The following is a 15,396-nucleotide window of genomic DNA, read 5'->3' as shown; positions in this document are numbered from 1 at the left end:
GCTATAGATTCGAAGTATTCCATGTATAGATAAAACTATCTGATACATTGGAGATCCCATAGCTGCTCTATGAATTCTGACAGACATATGTACATTTAACACAAAGCCCCGGTAACATGATAATTTTGGTAGGGGTTGCAGATGTACGTTCATGCAAAGTTGTATCACCTTCCAGGCGTTGACTTACAATCTGCAAGGCACAGACCACCAGTGCCCTTTAACACCATTAGTGTTCTAATGCACTACTGGTGTCTCAGTAGGACCCCAACACCACTGTATGACGCCTGTGTTCTATTTATCATATCCAAAATGAGGGTTGTGAAGATAACGAATCCAAAATGAACTTAATCACAGAAACGGAATGATCTCTGCAAGCGCCAATGTGGGAACATATCTAGTAACTTCTCACATACATCAAGAGTTACCATAGAAACACCAGAAGATATTTATTGCTTAGAATTATAATGTTACAACATATTGTTAATGTTGTTCTAATTTGTCATAAATGAAATCTTGATTATTGCTACATGACAGCTGTATTGTGCAGCAGATAGCTGTCACTTTTGGTGATTTTTTTCACTGTCTTTTGTGTTTTGTACATCAATTGGAAGTTATTATTGTTCTTAAATAAGCATGTTAAATATCCAACAATTCAGTTTTTCAACACCTTGTCTATATGAGTAGAATGCACTGTTATTGTTTTAATTTTAAATTCTGGTCTGGACCGGAATTCACTTGTCAATAGTAACTATGTAGTTTAAACCTTACATACTTAGTTGACAAGCTGAACTCTGTGTATCTGAAAATGCTTTGGGGAATAGAAGAAACTCTAGTTGACACTTAAAAATAAAAATATTGTGAAAATCATTAAAAAATACAGTTACTAGCTATTAATTAACATTGTTTTGTTTTGTTCAAGGTAAATTTCATACACAGCAATTTATACCACACAGACATACTGCCTCTGTTCAATCTCTTAGACTAGTATCTTACATTAATTTGAGATTATCCATTGGTACATGTATATCAAACTAATAAATGTTGACTTTGCTTTTCTTTAAAGCAAGTGATATGTAGTGAACATTCAGTGTGAGGGGTAATTACCCAAAATAATTTCTACTTATCCTCTGTAGATTCAATCATCTATCAGAACAGACTGTTTATGAACAGTACAGGCACTTAGGCTAAAGATTGATCTCTTATAATGATTCTTCAAGATTTATGATAAACAAATAAAGATTAATCCATTTCAAAAAGCCCATGTATTCCATGCGTAATGTGCAGTTGGCACTTACTAGCTCTGACAATCTTTTTAAAAGATCAATCCATTACAAAAAATCCATGTATTCCATAGGTAGTGTGCATTGGAACTTAATGGCTCTGGCAATCTCCTTCAGGTAGAACGCACCTTGAAGACAGATATTTGGATTCTCAAATTTTTCAATACTTTTCTGGTCTGCCACTTATTAGGGGGCTCATTTTAAAGCTTATTGAGCTAGAACAATGATCACTGTCTCACTTTTCTGAAAATTGACACGTTTGCTTTTCCACAGAGTTAGCATTGATGGCAGCCATTTTGAATTTAAAATATCATAAATGTTACATAATTTGTTTCTGTAGTACCCACTTTTGCATGATAAAGCCTGATTTTTATTCTTGATTTGGTGAGAAAATGGCTGAAAGTTTCATAGAGGAAAGTTTAAGAAAAAGTTTTCTTTCATTTTCAAGATGCATACTACCTTAAATAATTAGTCAGTTTCAAAAAGTCCATGCAGTCCATAGGTAATGTGCATTGGCACTTTAGCTCTGGCAATCTCTTTAAAAGATTCTCCATCCAGTATTAGTAGAAATGATGGGTTATTTTCACCAACTGTCATAACAGATGACAACACAACACCTGAAACAAAAAATCACAGACTTGAACTTTAGTCTTCACTCTTCATTTGGGAAAAATCCTACTGTGGATATTGGCTTAGAAAACTGATCAAAGTTTAAATTATTTTTTGACATAGCAAAGTTACTACATTGTAAATTCACCATTATTGTAAAGTACAAACTTCTTTGCAGAAACAGGTACATGTATAACTGTTGCTTTTTGCTTAGGCTTGCAAGAATAAAATTGCGTACATCTCAATTATTTATTGGACACATTTGACATTGTCTTGTAGAAACATTTATTACACATATTATTTTAATGCAAACATGACCTTCAAATTAGGTTCTACGGTAAAATCTATTTTTTTTACATTATTTCTTTGTTTCTCTGAAATTTCCTATCACATTAGATGCTAAATTAAAAAATATATCAATCATAGTATAATTCTAAAATATTGAATTCTTAAACCATTTTAAATTTTTTTCAGGGTGATGCAAAAATAATATCATGTGCTTTAGATTTGCATCTGCTGTAACTAAGTAGTGAGGAGACAAGCTACATGACGAAGAAAATGTAGTGTTTCCATTCAATCTTTTAGATACATACAAAACCACTGTACCATTTGATTTCACATAGCCCATATCAATTTTTGGCAAATTCCAGCCCCTTGAAGACAAGTTGATTGATGACTTTGACATCTACACTCATATATTTATCAACATGAATGAGAAAAACTGCTGAATCAACATTTTTCATAGATTCCTTTGTAAAGAAAGAAAGAAATTTGCTCTCCACCCATTTTCTGAAACACAATCATAATGTTACAATTGCAAATACACAAAATTTACCTTCATCTTCCCTGGTAGCATTTGGTTTGGGTACAAATATTGGTTCTGAAGGGTATCCATTCTCAAATTTCCATTCTTTGTAAGATCTTTCCTCAACATCCCATTTCAGTAGCTGAAAAAGAGCGATTCGATGAAAACCTCTATTAGTGTTGTGTGAATAATGCATTGGTACGTATAATTACTGAGCTTCACAAAGGAAATGAGTGGCAGTGTTCTATAGGATGCACTCTTCAGGAAAGCAAACAGGGTAACTTAAAACCTTGTACAATAAATAAATTCACTTAAAAGTGCTCTTATATCTCAGAATTTCTTTACATTCTTTTTGAAGATGTCTTTTTCACATGTCTGATCAACATGTACAGATAACCTTTTCACATATATTCACTTACATTCAATTTTAATTATTTAATACGTAGTTTGCCCAATGCAAAGTACTGGTAATTACAGATAACCTTTTCACATATTCACATACATTCAATTTTATTAAATACATAGTTTGCCCAATGCAAAGTACAGGTTTCACTGTTTTTTAGCATGTCAATTGCACCTTCTTGTTCTACTTCCCAAAGTATGTGGATCGAAACTCTAACCATTTAGCTTTTTAACACAGCATCTATACATGTGAAATGTACTGTTATTGTTTACGTTTAAATTCTAGACTGAACCAGAATCACTATGTCAACAATAACAATGCAGTCTATATACAGGTGCAGGACATGTTGACAAGCTGATCTCAACATGCTTTTTTGATTTGAACAAGAACTTGAGATGGATATACGAAACAAAAGAGTGATAAAGTCATCAACAGTTACAGTCACTAGCCCCTAAAACACGTCAAAAATAGTTTACAGTATTCTTCTGAGGATTACAGTTAGCAACCGACAACTGTATGGCCGACAAGATGGAATGACACAGGTCAAAACTAATCAAAACACTGCATTTGACAGTACTCCATGTGTTATGTGTTACCTGTTCAATATTTCGATAAATTTTCAATGACATCACTTCAGAAAATATGCCATTGTCAATGCTAACCCTTTGAGTGCTGTAATTTTTCACCCAAAAATTTTAGTGCAACATTTTACCAATTTTTATGAATTTTTTTTATAATTTTTGAACCACATGGACATCACATTTCATTGGCTATAGTTTTTTATCAAAATTTAGGCAAAATCAGAAAAAAATCGACTGGGGTATATATTTTAAAGTGGCAAAAATTGACTTTTGCACTCAAAGGTTCAAGAATCGGAATTATCAAAAATTGGAATCTACACTTGGAATGATACATTAAACTGTCATGTATACATCAACCTTTAATTACTTACACTGGAAAAGTATCCACCAATACTGTAGGCATATTTGTACTCTTTGCCATTTACTGCTGCATAGTTGATTCTTGGGAGTTCAGCAGCTAGGAGTGAATAAATATTTGCACTATAAATATCAATTCAGAAAGTCACCAATATATATAACAATCTTGATTCAAGGATTGTACATTCTATATCCGTTCAATAAATAGAACACTAACTTTATAGATCATTACAAAAATGTTTCTGGGCTACTATCTTGCTAATTCTCTTCTGAGTAATGTGTTCCATGTGACTGACAACTATCTCATTTCTCCTGTTCTTTTACAAAAGTTTTAAAACACCTTTTTTCACAGAGACAACATCAAATATCAGTGAAAACTGAATAGATAATTCAATGGCAGATTAACCCGTAGAACATGCCTGTAACAGCTCACTGTGCGTATTTGATAACATGCCTATTACAGACAATGTACACTATATGTATTTGATAATATGCCTGTTGCAGCTATGACAATGTACACTGTATGTACCGGTATATGATAACATGTCTGTAACAGCTATGACAAGGTACACTGTATGTATATGATAACATGTCTGTAACAGCTATGACAAGGTACACTGTATATGTATTTGATAACATGTCTGTTACAGCTATGACAAGGTATATACACTGTATGTATTTGATAACGTCAGAAACTGCTATGACAAGGTACACTGTATGTATTTGATAACATGTCTGTAACAGCTATGACAAGGTACACTGTATGTGTTTGATAATGTCTGTAACAGCTATGACAAGGTACACAGTATGTATTTGATAACACGTCTGTAACAGCTATGACAAGGTACACTGTATGTGTTTGATAATGTCTGTAACAGCTGTGACAAATTAAGGTACACCGTATGTATTTGATAACATGTCTGTAACAGCTATGACAAGGTACACTGTATGTATTTGATAATGTCTGTAACAGCTATGACAATGTACACTGTATGTATTATATTTGATAATGTCTGTGACAGCTATGACAAGGTACAGTGTATGTATTTGATAACATGTCTGTAACAGCTATGACAAGGTACACTATGTATTTGACAACATGCCTGTTAATACTGTAGGTGTTGATCATTCCCTGTAACAGGGTCTATTTAGACAACATTACTATCAACAAGCTATGATCAGTCCCTGATAAAGGATTACATTTGACATGTAGACAGTAATTCAAGTGACATGTCAAAACTCTATGCCCCTCTTTATGTATGCATGTCTGTATGATTGTGGCAGGTCTGAAATGTCACTGCACACAGTGGCAGTGCTGAATTCCAGGGAAAAAATTGTCACAGGGTCTGTAAACTTGTAAAATATTTGACATTTTAATTTATTAGGAAATGGCATATATGTCATAAAATTGTTTGGAAGACAGCAATTCTGAGACTGGACTGTTGATGTGTGTTCAGGGTTTTGCACATTGCATTTAAAAGAAGTCTTTGATGAGTAGATGGCATAGAACACTCTAGAGTAATTAAGTTCTCAACGTCTGGCTGTGGGTGACAGTATTGTATGTCAGTCAGAATTCTTACTTCTCAGTGTCAGTGATGACACCAGAAGTCAATAGCACTTACAATCATCAGGTTGTAAATCAATTATCATTTCTTGGGTGCAGTGAATGCTTCCATCGTCTAACTTCACAGCAGTAGCTTTACTGTCTTTTAAAGTCACCAAATTTTCACCAACAGGAGTGCTCTAAAGTAATGACAAGAAATTCATGATAAACTTACATCAGAGAATAAGGTTATAATGTGTCAAGTTGCAAAAGATCAAGATTTGTTATTCTTTCTTTGGTATCTTTTCTCTGTACACTGTGATAGAAATATTCAATCACTCATACAGCACACTGGGAACCCATTACATTGACCAATGTACTAACATTTATGAACAATATAGTTTCTGATTTTACATTTATATTTACATTTATTATTTATATTTATAAAGCACTATTGGCTCCTCATAAACGCACATGTGAGATCGCAGAGGGTGATGTTTGTCAACTTTATTATGAATGAAGTGCTTATACAGTTAGTATCTACAATTATCCATCTGTGTGTCTTTTCAATGTGACACACATTGCATGCACAGAATAAATCTGACCAACAGACACACAATATAACACAGATATTCACCAGATGATGATTGACATTGGCTGCATATTAATAATTGCCACGGAAACTTACGTCTGTAATTTTCAATGGCAGAACAAATCGCCATGGTTTTGGTAAACCAGAAAGCTCTTTGCCTGCCTGCACATCATTTAGGTAGAGTTCCTTAACTACATCTACATTTGGATAACAACACATGTCAACCACAAGATGATCATCTTTCTCATAGGCATTGACATGATGGAAGACAAACAAAGAATCCGTGATGTAGGCTGTTGTCATGGCTTCACCAGTTTCACGGTTAATTATGTGGAATCGTGTTGGCCATTCTGGATGATAGTCAAACATGTCAGCAAAGGCATATCCAAACAGCTTTGATGTTACAGCTTTCCATATGTTGATGATGACTGGTTGTTCCACAAAGATGAAATATTTTTCAGTCATACCAAAGCTATGGAAGTATGATGGATGCCTAGTGTGTGGTGCAATCGTACCGATTATTGATGCCTTCTGGTATGGCTTGTTCATAGCACCTGTGTTCAACATGGAAAGAGAACAACAAAACTAATCTGTGATTTCATTACTGATCATGTTTTACCTTGAAAATTGGCTAGCATAATTTCCTGCTGACATTTTTACTACAACACATATATACATCACACACTACACACAGGGCTAAACAATGGATATACGATCGGTATATCACTGGATTTAGAGGCTTATGTATGCGATCTACAGACCCATACACTGATATACAACACAGCGTTCTCTAGGCGTACAAACAATATACTTATGTATATCATTATATTCGGAACATCACGATTACAGGGCTGTAATCGTGATGTTCCAAATACAATGATAAGTACAAATTCAGTTAAGTGTACTATGATGTGAACAACAATTTATAACTTTCTGTCTGCATCTTAGATAATGTACAGCACACTGTGACATTCTGTCATTGCAGATTATCAAAATTTCTTCTGCAAGTTCTGAGCACAGCACTATACAGTCATCTTTGGTAAGACCGACAGTGGATTAATTCAGATGGGTTCACAACAAAGTCACTAGAAATTTTACCTTGATCAGGCTGTGGAATCTTTATGATGTTGTAGCTACAAGTCCTTCCATATTTGAATCCCATGTTGAAATGTTCCATCAGGATCTGAGTGGGTATGAGCCACAGACGAATCAACATCTAACACTTTACTGATATCAATCTGATTGGCAAGAACACAAAAAACATTTCATTTGACCCATTCAGTAAATGCAAAGCTGTAAGTATGTCTGACAAAGTAAGACTTTCAATGACCCATGTCATATGGATGTGATGATGAAAACAGACTACAATGTAATCAAAAAGAGTTTTGCTGGAACTTTACCGGTCCATGGCATCTAAAAGATCAAACATGGAAATAACTAAAATACAATCAGTGTTTTTGTTAAGGCTGGTACCCCAGTAAATGTTACCAGGGTTCCCCAGTCATTTTACCGGGGTTCCCCTTGGTATATCAATGCAATCAGATCAGGGGACAGGTTACCGGGGTTCCCAAATCATTTACCAATGTTCCCCTACCTTTAATAGCAAAAACACTGACAATGTAAAAAGATCATGTATACTGGTGACATTGATGATCAGAGAAAATAAAATAAAGCATTAATGGAAAACATACATACCTTCTCTCCCAGAGTGTCTAATGTTTGTGGATCAAACCTTCTCATGTACTGGGTCTCAGTCAGAGCATAAAACTCATTACCAATTTTTGCCACATGTACATTATCATTATCTGTAACTTCTCCTTGTGTGAAATATGAAAAGAAGCGCTGGAATATATTCTGACATGGATCTGGATAGGCATAGGTACCGAATGTTGTCATTGTCACGCGATTGGTCTCCATTGCTGCTTTGTAGTCATCGCTTCGAAGGAACTTGTTATGATACGTGACTTTACCATTTCCAATATTGAATCGATGAAGCAATGCAAGTCCATCAAAAAAGTGATTATAATGTTGATCACCAACTTTGTATATCCCTGGTCCATTTCGTAACAAACTGCCACTAAGCCATTCTGGAATCGTGCCTGAAGTATAAAAGAACTGTGTGTTTACATGCATTGGTTTTATTACAGATCAGTAGTTATTTGAAACAAACTGACAGATTGATAACGAAGGAAAGTTGCTGTTATATAGCAAAAATACTCTTGACTCTTAAACACAAAATACAGTACAATGGCAGTAAATTATATCATTAATTGAAAAAGGCCATTTCCACAACCGCTGACACAAGGTCTTTCCGTTGTCATGGTAACAGTGTTGTGTATCAGCATTCCATTATTCTTCCTTTAAGAAAAAATCAGCAAATTATTGCTACCAAGTGTGTTCTAGTTATAATTTATATAATTCTGCCCATGAGATTGTTTTGTTGATATTGGAATAACATTGGCCAACATATTCAGTAAAAATGTTTAATATTGAGTCATACAATGATCACATGCACAGCTTATTAACCCTTCTACCACAATGGTTTGACCCTAACCCATTGTATCAATGGTGATTGTGGACCTATTTACATTGAATTGGCGTGAATAGGTGAATAGGTGAATTAAAATAAGGATATGCATGTGGGACGGCTGTGGTGTTGACTCAATCACTTAATCCGCTGATACGAACAGCGGATTAGCAAGTTGGCAATGTTTTCGGAGCAATTACAGTGGTGCATACACAAGTTGGAGAGGAGATAAGGACTTGTCGGTAATAATAAAGCGGTCAGACAGTGTAGAGTTGAACTCTTTATTTGAAATATCACAGTCAAAATTAATAAAATCAAATAAGGTAAACCGTTACACAAAAAACATCTTCCTCTCCACCCCAGGGGACTTCCCCTGTACCCTGTGATTAAACTGACATTACTTCACCATCCAATTGTCCCAAATTAGTTCAAATCGTGTTTAAAAACAAAATTTAATTATGGTTTGGACAAGTACAGGTGAGTTAATATTCAACGCAATTACACACCTTTTTGAAAGTACTGTTTGACCAAAAATGAGAAAAATAGCAACTATAATTCAAAATTAATATAGGATATGAATTAATCTACTTGGTATGCTCAAAACCATAGTATCAAAACATTTTGAAATATTCCAGTACAGAAATTTTTAAAGAAATAGTAAGTCGAAAACTATGTTTTTCTTTATTTTTCTCACAGGCAGTATTTTCTTTCCCAACTCTCAGCACGTAAGTTACCCCTGGGTGACCCCACGCTTACGCTTGCGCACTTGTCAGAGTCAGTATCGCTTACGTGCTAACTAAAGTGTAACAATTTAGTTAGCACAAGCCCAGACGGTAGTAAATCTCAAATGACAAGCAAGCAGATGAGCTGATAAGAATATTTCAACCTCAAAACGCTCATTCATAGATACTTTTTCAACTAGTATCAATCGATCTTGCAGTGTTTCCAATGATTGGCGTCTATTTTCATCTCGGCGTCGACTACATCATCTCGAGGCACAGGCGCTCCTTAGCTGGGCAGTCTGCTAAGTAGATCGATTTTCGGATCGATCTATTGATCCCGTAGTCGATATGCCCGCTACTGCAACCTAAGTGAGTATTTAGGTTGCAGTGGCGGGCATATCGACTACGGGATCAATAGATCGATCCGAAAATCGATCTACTTAGCAGACTGCCCAGCTAAGGAGCGCCTGTGTCTCGAGGACTCGATGTGGCGCACTGCTCCATTTTTACTTGATACTCAAAATACTATACAGCTAGTTGAGAATTGAAAGTTGGTTTAAAGAATGGTGTACTCCACATACAACATATAGACTAATAGAACAGAGGATCGGATCCATTTGAACTGTTCGTGTAGTTTCTAGTCGTCCGTTCCGACCTTGAAAACACACGGAGCGACTCAAAGGATGGTGGAGGTCCCCTCCATGCTGCAGTATAGTAGCTCGAGGTTTTGCCTGGACGGCAAAACCCGACCCAATTATCCAGGCAAAACCTCGAGCTACTGTACTGCAGCAAGTCCCCTCCATGCTTATAGCGAGAGGCGTGTACGATATGTTACGCAGGGAAAAAGACGTTTTCAAGCATTTCTGCACCCCGTCAAGTCTTATCATGTCCATAATTTTTGTTATCATTTGAAAGCACAATAATTCACGTTGTAGGCAGGCCTATATTGGATCATTGACAGTGTAGCCACTGTCTGTGCATACCTGTGATTTCGGCTTCTGTCGGTTGTGTGTGTTCTTCATCAACAGGGACGGCTAAAGAAAACCGCGCCAAAATTTTGTTCTTTTTCTCCATCTTGTCTTCTTCAGGCTGTTTGTCTGCCACTTCAAAAGTCGCCATTCCACAAGCTTTGGCGGCACTGGCTACCTTATGAACCGACTGTGACAGTATTGGTGAGAAAAGTCCGACAACCCGGAAGTAATATTCGAATCTAATCACCAGACCTCCCATATGAATACACGCGTACGTTGGCACGTCAGTTGACTTTGATCACATCGAACATGATAGCGTTGGTTTAACTGCCTCTGATGTAATTATTAACTGAGCTGTAATATGGGACCTCTCCTGATTTGAATTCCCGCTTGCTACCAATTCCTTCCACCCGATCACGCACTCACCACTTCAGTGAATGTATGTAGGCCTAATTTAGTACGAAAGTTGACCCGGATACTACAATCCCGGATGTAGCTGATGTAGTACCTGATGTAATGCGCAGCATTCAGTGAACCTGTAGCCTATGATTACCAATTTAACATAACTAACAGACCTCACACGGCGACCGACAATATTTATTGCAGTGTATCAGGGTATCTTTAATAATAATAATAATAATAATAACAATAATAATAATAATAATAATATTTTTATTGCTTGCTTGTAAATATAGGATTTACATCACATTTGTGGCAATAAAAGTGTGATACAAAAATAAGTTCAAATTTTCTTCAATAAAGATAAAGTATTACAGTATAATAATAGTAGCTAATAATAAATATAACTAGGTATTTCTTTGTTTATATAAAGTAAAAATATAATCTGCAAGTTGTTCATTAAAAGATAACTCTTGTTTTGTTAGTAGAGAAATAAGCTGATTTTCAGTATCGTCGTTTGGGAAATCGATTTTACTGAAAAAGTACTTTCTTTGGACTTTGTATTTCTGACAGACTAATAAAAAGTGTGTTTCATCTTCAATACTGTTGGTGTTACACTGATTGCAGTATCTTTCAGTAATTGGGGTTTTTGAACAGTGTGTCTCCCTTTTCAATTGCTAGATCATGATTGCTAATGCGAAGTTTGGTGAGCAATTTTCTTTTCTCACCTTGTAACTGTGTTAAGTAGGGTTCTAATCTAAAATTACGTTTTATTTTGGCATACATTCTTAGTTTACTATTTTCATCAGTGATCAAATTTTTCCAAAAGACTTCATAATTGTTTGTTAAATTTGTTTTCATTAATCCAGTTATAACTTTGTGGTGTTTAAGTGATGGAGCTTTATCAAGGAGAAAGTCCATTCCATTGTCTTTAATTAAAGCACTTAAACAGTTAAACCAGGATCTATTGTTAGTGTTGTTTACCATTTGCTCCAGAAAAGCTTCTTTAGCAAGATTACAATGTGGCAGTTGTACGATATGAAGCCAGTGTTTAACAATATTAAGTTTGATCTCAAGTAGAAGTGGGAATTGTCCTAGTTCACCCCTCACAGCGGCATTACAAGCTTGTCTATTACACTGTAAAATGTTCTTACAAAATTTGAGGTGAGTTTTTTCAATTGCTGATTTATCCCACTTCTTGTAATCCATGAAATCTTGTCCCCAAATCTCTGAGCCATATAGTAAAACATTGAATATATGTAGGGAAAATTTATCTTTTTGTTGTGCAATAAAACCCTTTTTAAACTATACAAAGATTTTGCTGCTTTATCAGCCAAATTTGTAATTGTGTCACTAAAACTACCATTTTATTTAATTGTCAGTCCTAAGTATGTATAGCTCTTAACAGATTTGATGCATGTACTACCAAGTGTTTATCTACCAAAGGAGATTTACTAAAATTAATTGCTTGGGTTTTCTGTGTGTAGTGTGTAGTGTAGTGTATTTAACTCCCTCTGCAAACCTTCTTTTGAAGTAGAGATTAAGACTAGGTCATCAGCGTAAAATAATGAGTTAACTGGGGTATTATTCAACACTGGTGGTTGAGTATTTACTTTGTCTAGATTTGTTTATATGAAGTGGAGTGGGTGTAGTCAACACACGAACTGCCTAAAGTAAGGCATAGGGAACCCAGAAATCTGGTTGTTGTTGTTGTTGTTTGTATTGTTCTTAATGTGTATTAGTCGTGTTGTTGTTATTGTTGTTGTTGACCAATAAAATTCAACGACGATAATAGTTGTGTTGATGTTGTTTCAAACGTAATGTAGAGGTCATAAGAAACGCTAAAAGGACACTATCATGATTTAATTTGACCCAATGCGACTCTGCCAATGTACTTCATGTAAAACTATACGAAGAGAGTGTACGTTGGCAGAGAGTTGCATCGGGTCAAATAATGATAGTGTCCTTGTAGCGTTTCTTATGACATCTAAGCTTACATTATGTTTGAAACAACAACAACACAACAGTTATCTTCGTTATATTTTATTGGTCAACAACAACACGACTATAAACAACTATACAAACAACAAAACAACCAGATTTCTGGGTTCCCTATGAGTAAAGCTTCATTCACAAATACTGGGAGGGGAGGGACTGGAGGAATCGCGATTATGCTCCAATTTTAAATTCTACCGCTCTATATGGTTATGGATCCACCCCCCCCCCACTAATTTATGGCCAAACGTTAAGCTAACAAGACTATTTTGTCAGTATTTTTGCTCTTTGTATCAATGACTTGTTTTATACCTTAATAAAGGTAGGGGACTCAATCCCTTCTAGTCTGTAAGAGGATTATGAAGGTGTCATAGCCTTTTATTTTCCATTGAAATTGTAATCTAGTAAGTAAATTTCCTGGCAGGACAATCTGACGCCTGACCCATGCCTTTTATAATATTAAAATGTTCAGTTGAATATTCAGTATTCAGTTTATCCTCACTGCCTGCATGTGTTTTATGTTGCATTTAAGCCCCGTCATAATAATGTCAATACGAACACTGCCACATATACATACGTTGACAAGCTTGGGCCTAAAGCACTTCATGATTTAAAAAATTCTGAAGTAGGCCTACAAGAAAATGAAGTTGATACACAGTATAAAAATGTTCACGTAGATCAGTCAGGTTCTTGTTCTATAGCTGTGGGTCCATAGCTGTGGTGTTTTGAGACGGGGTTCTTGCCTTTGACGGGCTGGTTTTGACTTTTACGATTTTTAACCCCGCCACGGGGTTGTGGGATTTTAGAAACGTAAGAAACGTAAGAAATGTAAAAGTTGGCGCCCTCAATGTATTCATTCTGAAATTCAAATAATCGATTGTAAAATGTCACCCCTGACAAAATAATTGATAGCATTAGATCAATAAAAAGTTATAATAGATCCATGGTGTGCCATCTAAATGTGCCATTGGAATTAATTTGACACAACTACACATGCTTTGACACATCTAGTCTTCACAGAATCCTAAAATATTCAGTAGCCTCAATATGCGGTACAACCATTGTCATTTTTGAAAAATCAATTCAAATCCTGACTTGCATGCAATTTTGCGCAATAGCAATGCTAGACACATATTGCCTTCGTTGAGAAGCTAAACACTTGTCATTTCATCCTGCTGTTGGGAATTGAACAGGTAACTAAAGCTGATACACAGAATACACAAATGCTGAAAAACTACATGTAGCTACAAGTTACAGATAGAAGAGTATTAAACTGTGTAATCTGCTTGTCACCTGTCAAACTGGGTTTATGTTATGGCTGGGATTTTTGTAGTGGGGGGGGGGGGGTTCTTTCCATTACAATCAGCACTGTTGATGCAGAATAAAATATATATATATATATATATATATATATATATATATATATATATGTGTGTGTGTGTGTGTGTGTGTGTGTCTGTGTCTGTGTCTGTGTCTGTGTCTCTGTCTGTGTCTGTGTCTGTGTGTCTATGTGTGTAGGTCATTACCTGAGATTAATCAGTCTAGAACATTCTCAAGGTCACTGTCCTTCACGACCTTGAATTAAATTAGTCATCTGAAATGACTGGCGTATGAATGATGGAAGAATCTTATGGTGGTGAGTTAGCTGCTTACCTCGATATCTGAAAATTGAACGATTTTCTGCCTTGAAGTTGCAGTCCACTAAATCTGCCTAGTGGATGACGTCAAGAACTGAGTTCGTATTGCGTAACATTTACCAGGTGTAGTACTCATTACCATGCAAATGATGCAATCACTGTCAAGGAGACCTCATATTTTGTCCTGGATGCAACAAAAGGCGATTCGGATGTAGCGGTAAGTACTATTAGTAAGAGCGCAACTAAAGATGTACACTGCCAGCCGATGTGTACAAGCGGTCCAGTAATCATGCAACGAGCTCCTTTGCTTCGTTGTTAATAAAATCGATGTTCTGACGACTGATGTGCTGGTTAAACTTTGTTGCGAACAGTTCAACGACGAAGAAGTTGAACTTGCCAAGAAGATTTTATTTGACCTCTGTGCCACGATATATCAAGAGACAAGGACAAAACAAAAGAACTAACAACGTGCTGGATATCATTAGAATGGTGCATGAGACCGAATCTAAAGTATTGCCTTGCTTTGTTTTTAAGGATCTGGTTAGATTGCCTACAATCGCTATAACTTATGTTGACAATTCTGTATAAATCCTTTCACAACCTGAGAGAATTCACTTTAGCAGTTCGCTGATTCTAACGACCTTCAACAATTTGCAATGGTCCAGTCGACATATTTTGTTCCTCAGATGGTTTGCATCGATCGACAATTGACTATATATTGATACCAGAGTGTATAGCTGACATTGTTACCAAGTGTAAAATATTAGATGATGATGATGCACTGAATTTATCAGACTACTACCCAGTTTTGTGCAATTTAAGACTCCGTTTGTTGCCTGATCGATCACGCGTAGCATGGTCTAAAGTTAACGATGGTGTCATCAATCAAACATACACCGTCAGTCACTCACTCTCTCACAAACTAAAGTGACTTTCTCTTGACAGAAAACCATAAGTTTGTCCCGCTGACATTGA

The 15,396-nt window shown here is 35.8% G+C and overlaps 1 protein-coding gene across 1 annotated transcript; it reads right to left on the bottom strand.

The window, feature by feature from the left end:
- Positions 1-421: 421 nt before the first annotated feature.
- LOC139130686 (carotenoid-cleaving dioxygenase, mitochondrial-like) lies at positions 422-10,801 on the bottom strand. The gene is made up of 8 exons (XM_070696437.1): positions 10,403-10,801; positions 7,866-8,269; positions 7,269-7,408; positions 6,267-6,724; positions 5,658-5,778; positions 4,050-4,135; positions 2,725-2,836; positions 422-1,897 (listed from the first exon to the last, which is right to left on the bottom strand). Exons 3-8 carry the CDS (start codon positions 7,384-7,386, stop codon positions 1,749-1,751), a joined length of 1,044 nt encoding a protein of 347 aa, XP_070552538.1. The 5' UTR covers positions 7,387-7,408; positions 7,866-8,269; positions 10,403-10,801; the 3' UTR covers positions 422-1,748.
- Between the last annotated feature and the right edge of the window lie 4,595 nt (positions 10,802-15,396).

The sequence above is a fragment of the Ptychodera flava genome, chromosome 4 (assembly GCF_041260155.1).
Source record: "Ptychodera flava strain L36383 chromosome 4, AS_Pfla_20210202, whole genome shotgun sequence".
Taxonomy (NCBI): Eukaryota; Metazoa; Hemichordata; class Enteropneusta; family Ptychoderidae; genus Ptychodera; species Ptychodera flava.
The sequence above is the reverse complement of the archived record's forward strand: the minus strand, read 5'-3'. Positions and strand labels throughout refer to the sequence as shown.

Excerpts from the sequence above, each read along its gene's own strand:
- LOC139130686 (XM_070696437.1), bottom strand. The coding sequence starts at position 7,386 with ATGTTGATTCGTCTGTGGCTCATACCCACTCAGATCCTGATGGAACAT. Across the intron at positions 5,779-6,266 it reads TGCCATTGAAAATTACAGAC|AGCACTCCTGTTGGTGAAAA; the intron begins GTAAGTTTCCGT and ends TCATTACTTTAG. Across the intron at positions 1,898-2,724 it reads TGCTACCAGGGAAGATGAAG|GTGTTGTGTTGTCATCTGTT; the intron begins GTAAATTTTGTG and ends TTTTTGTTTCAG.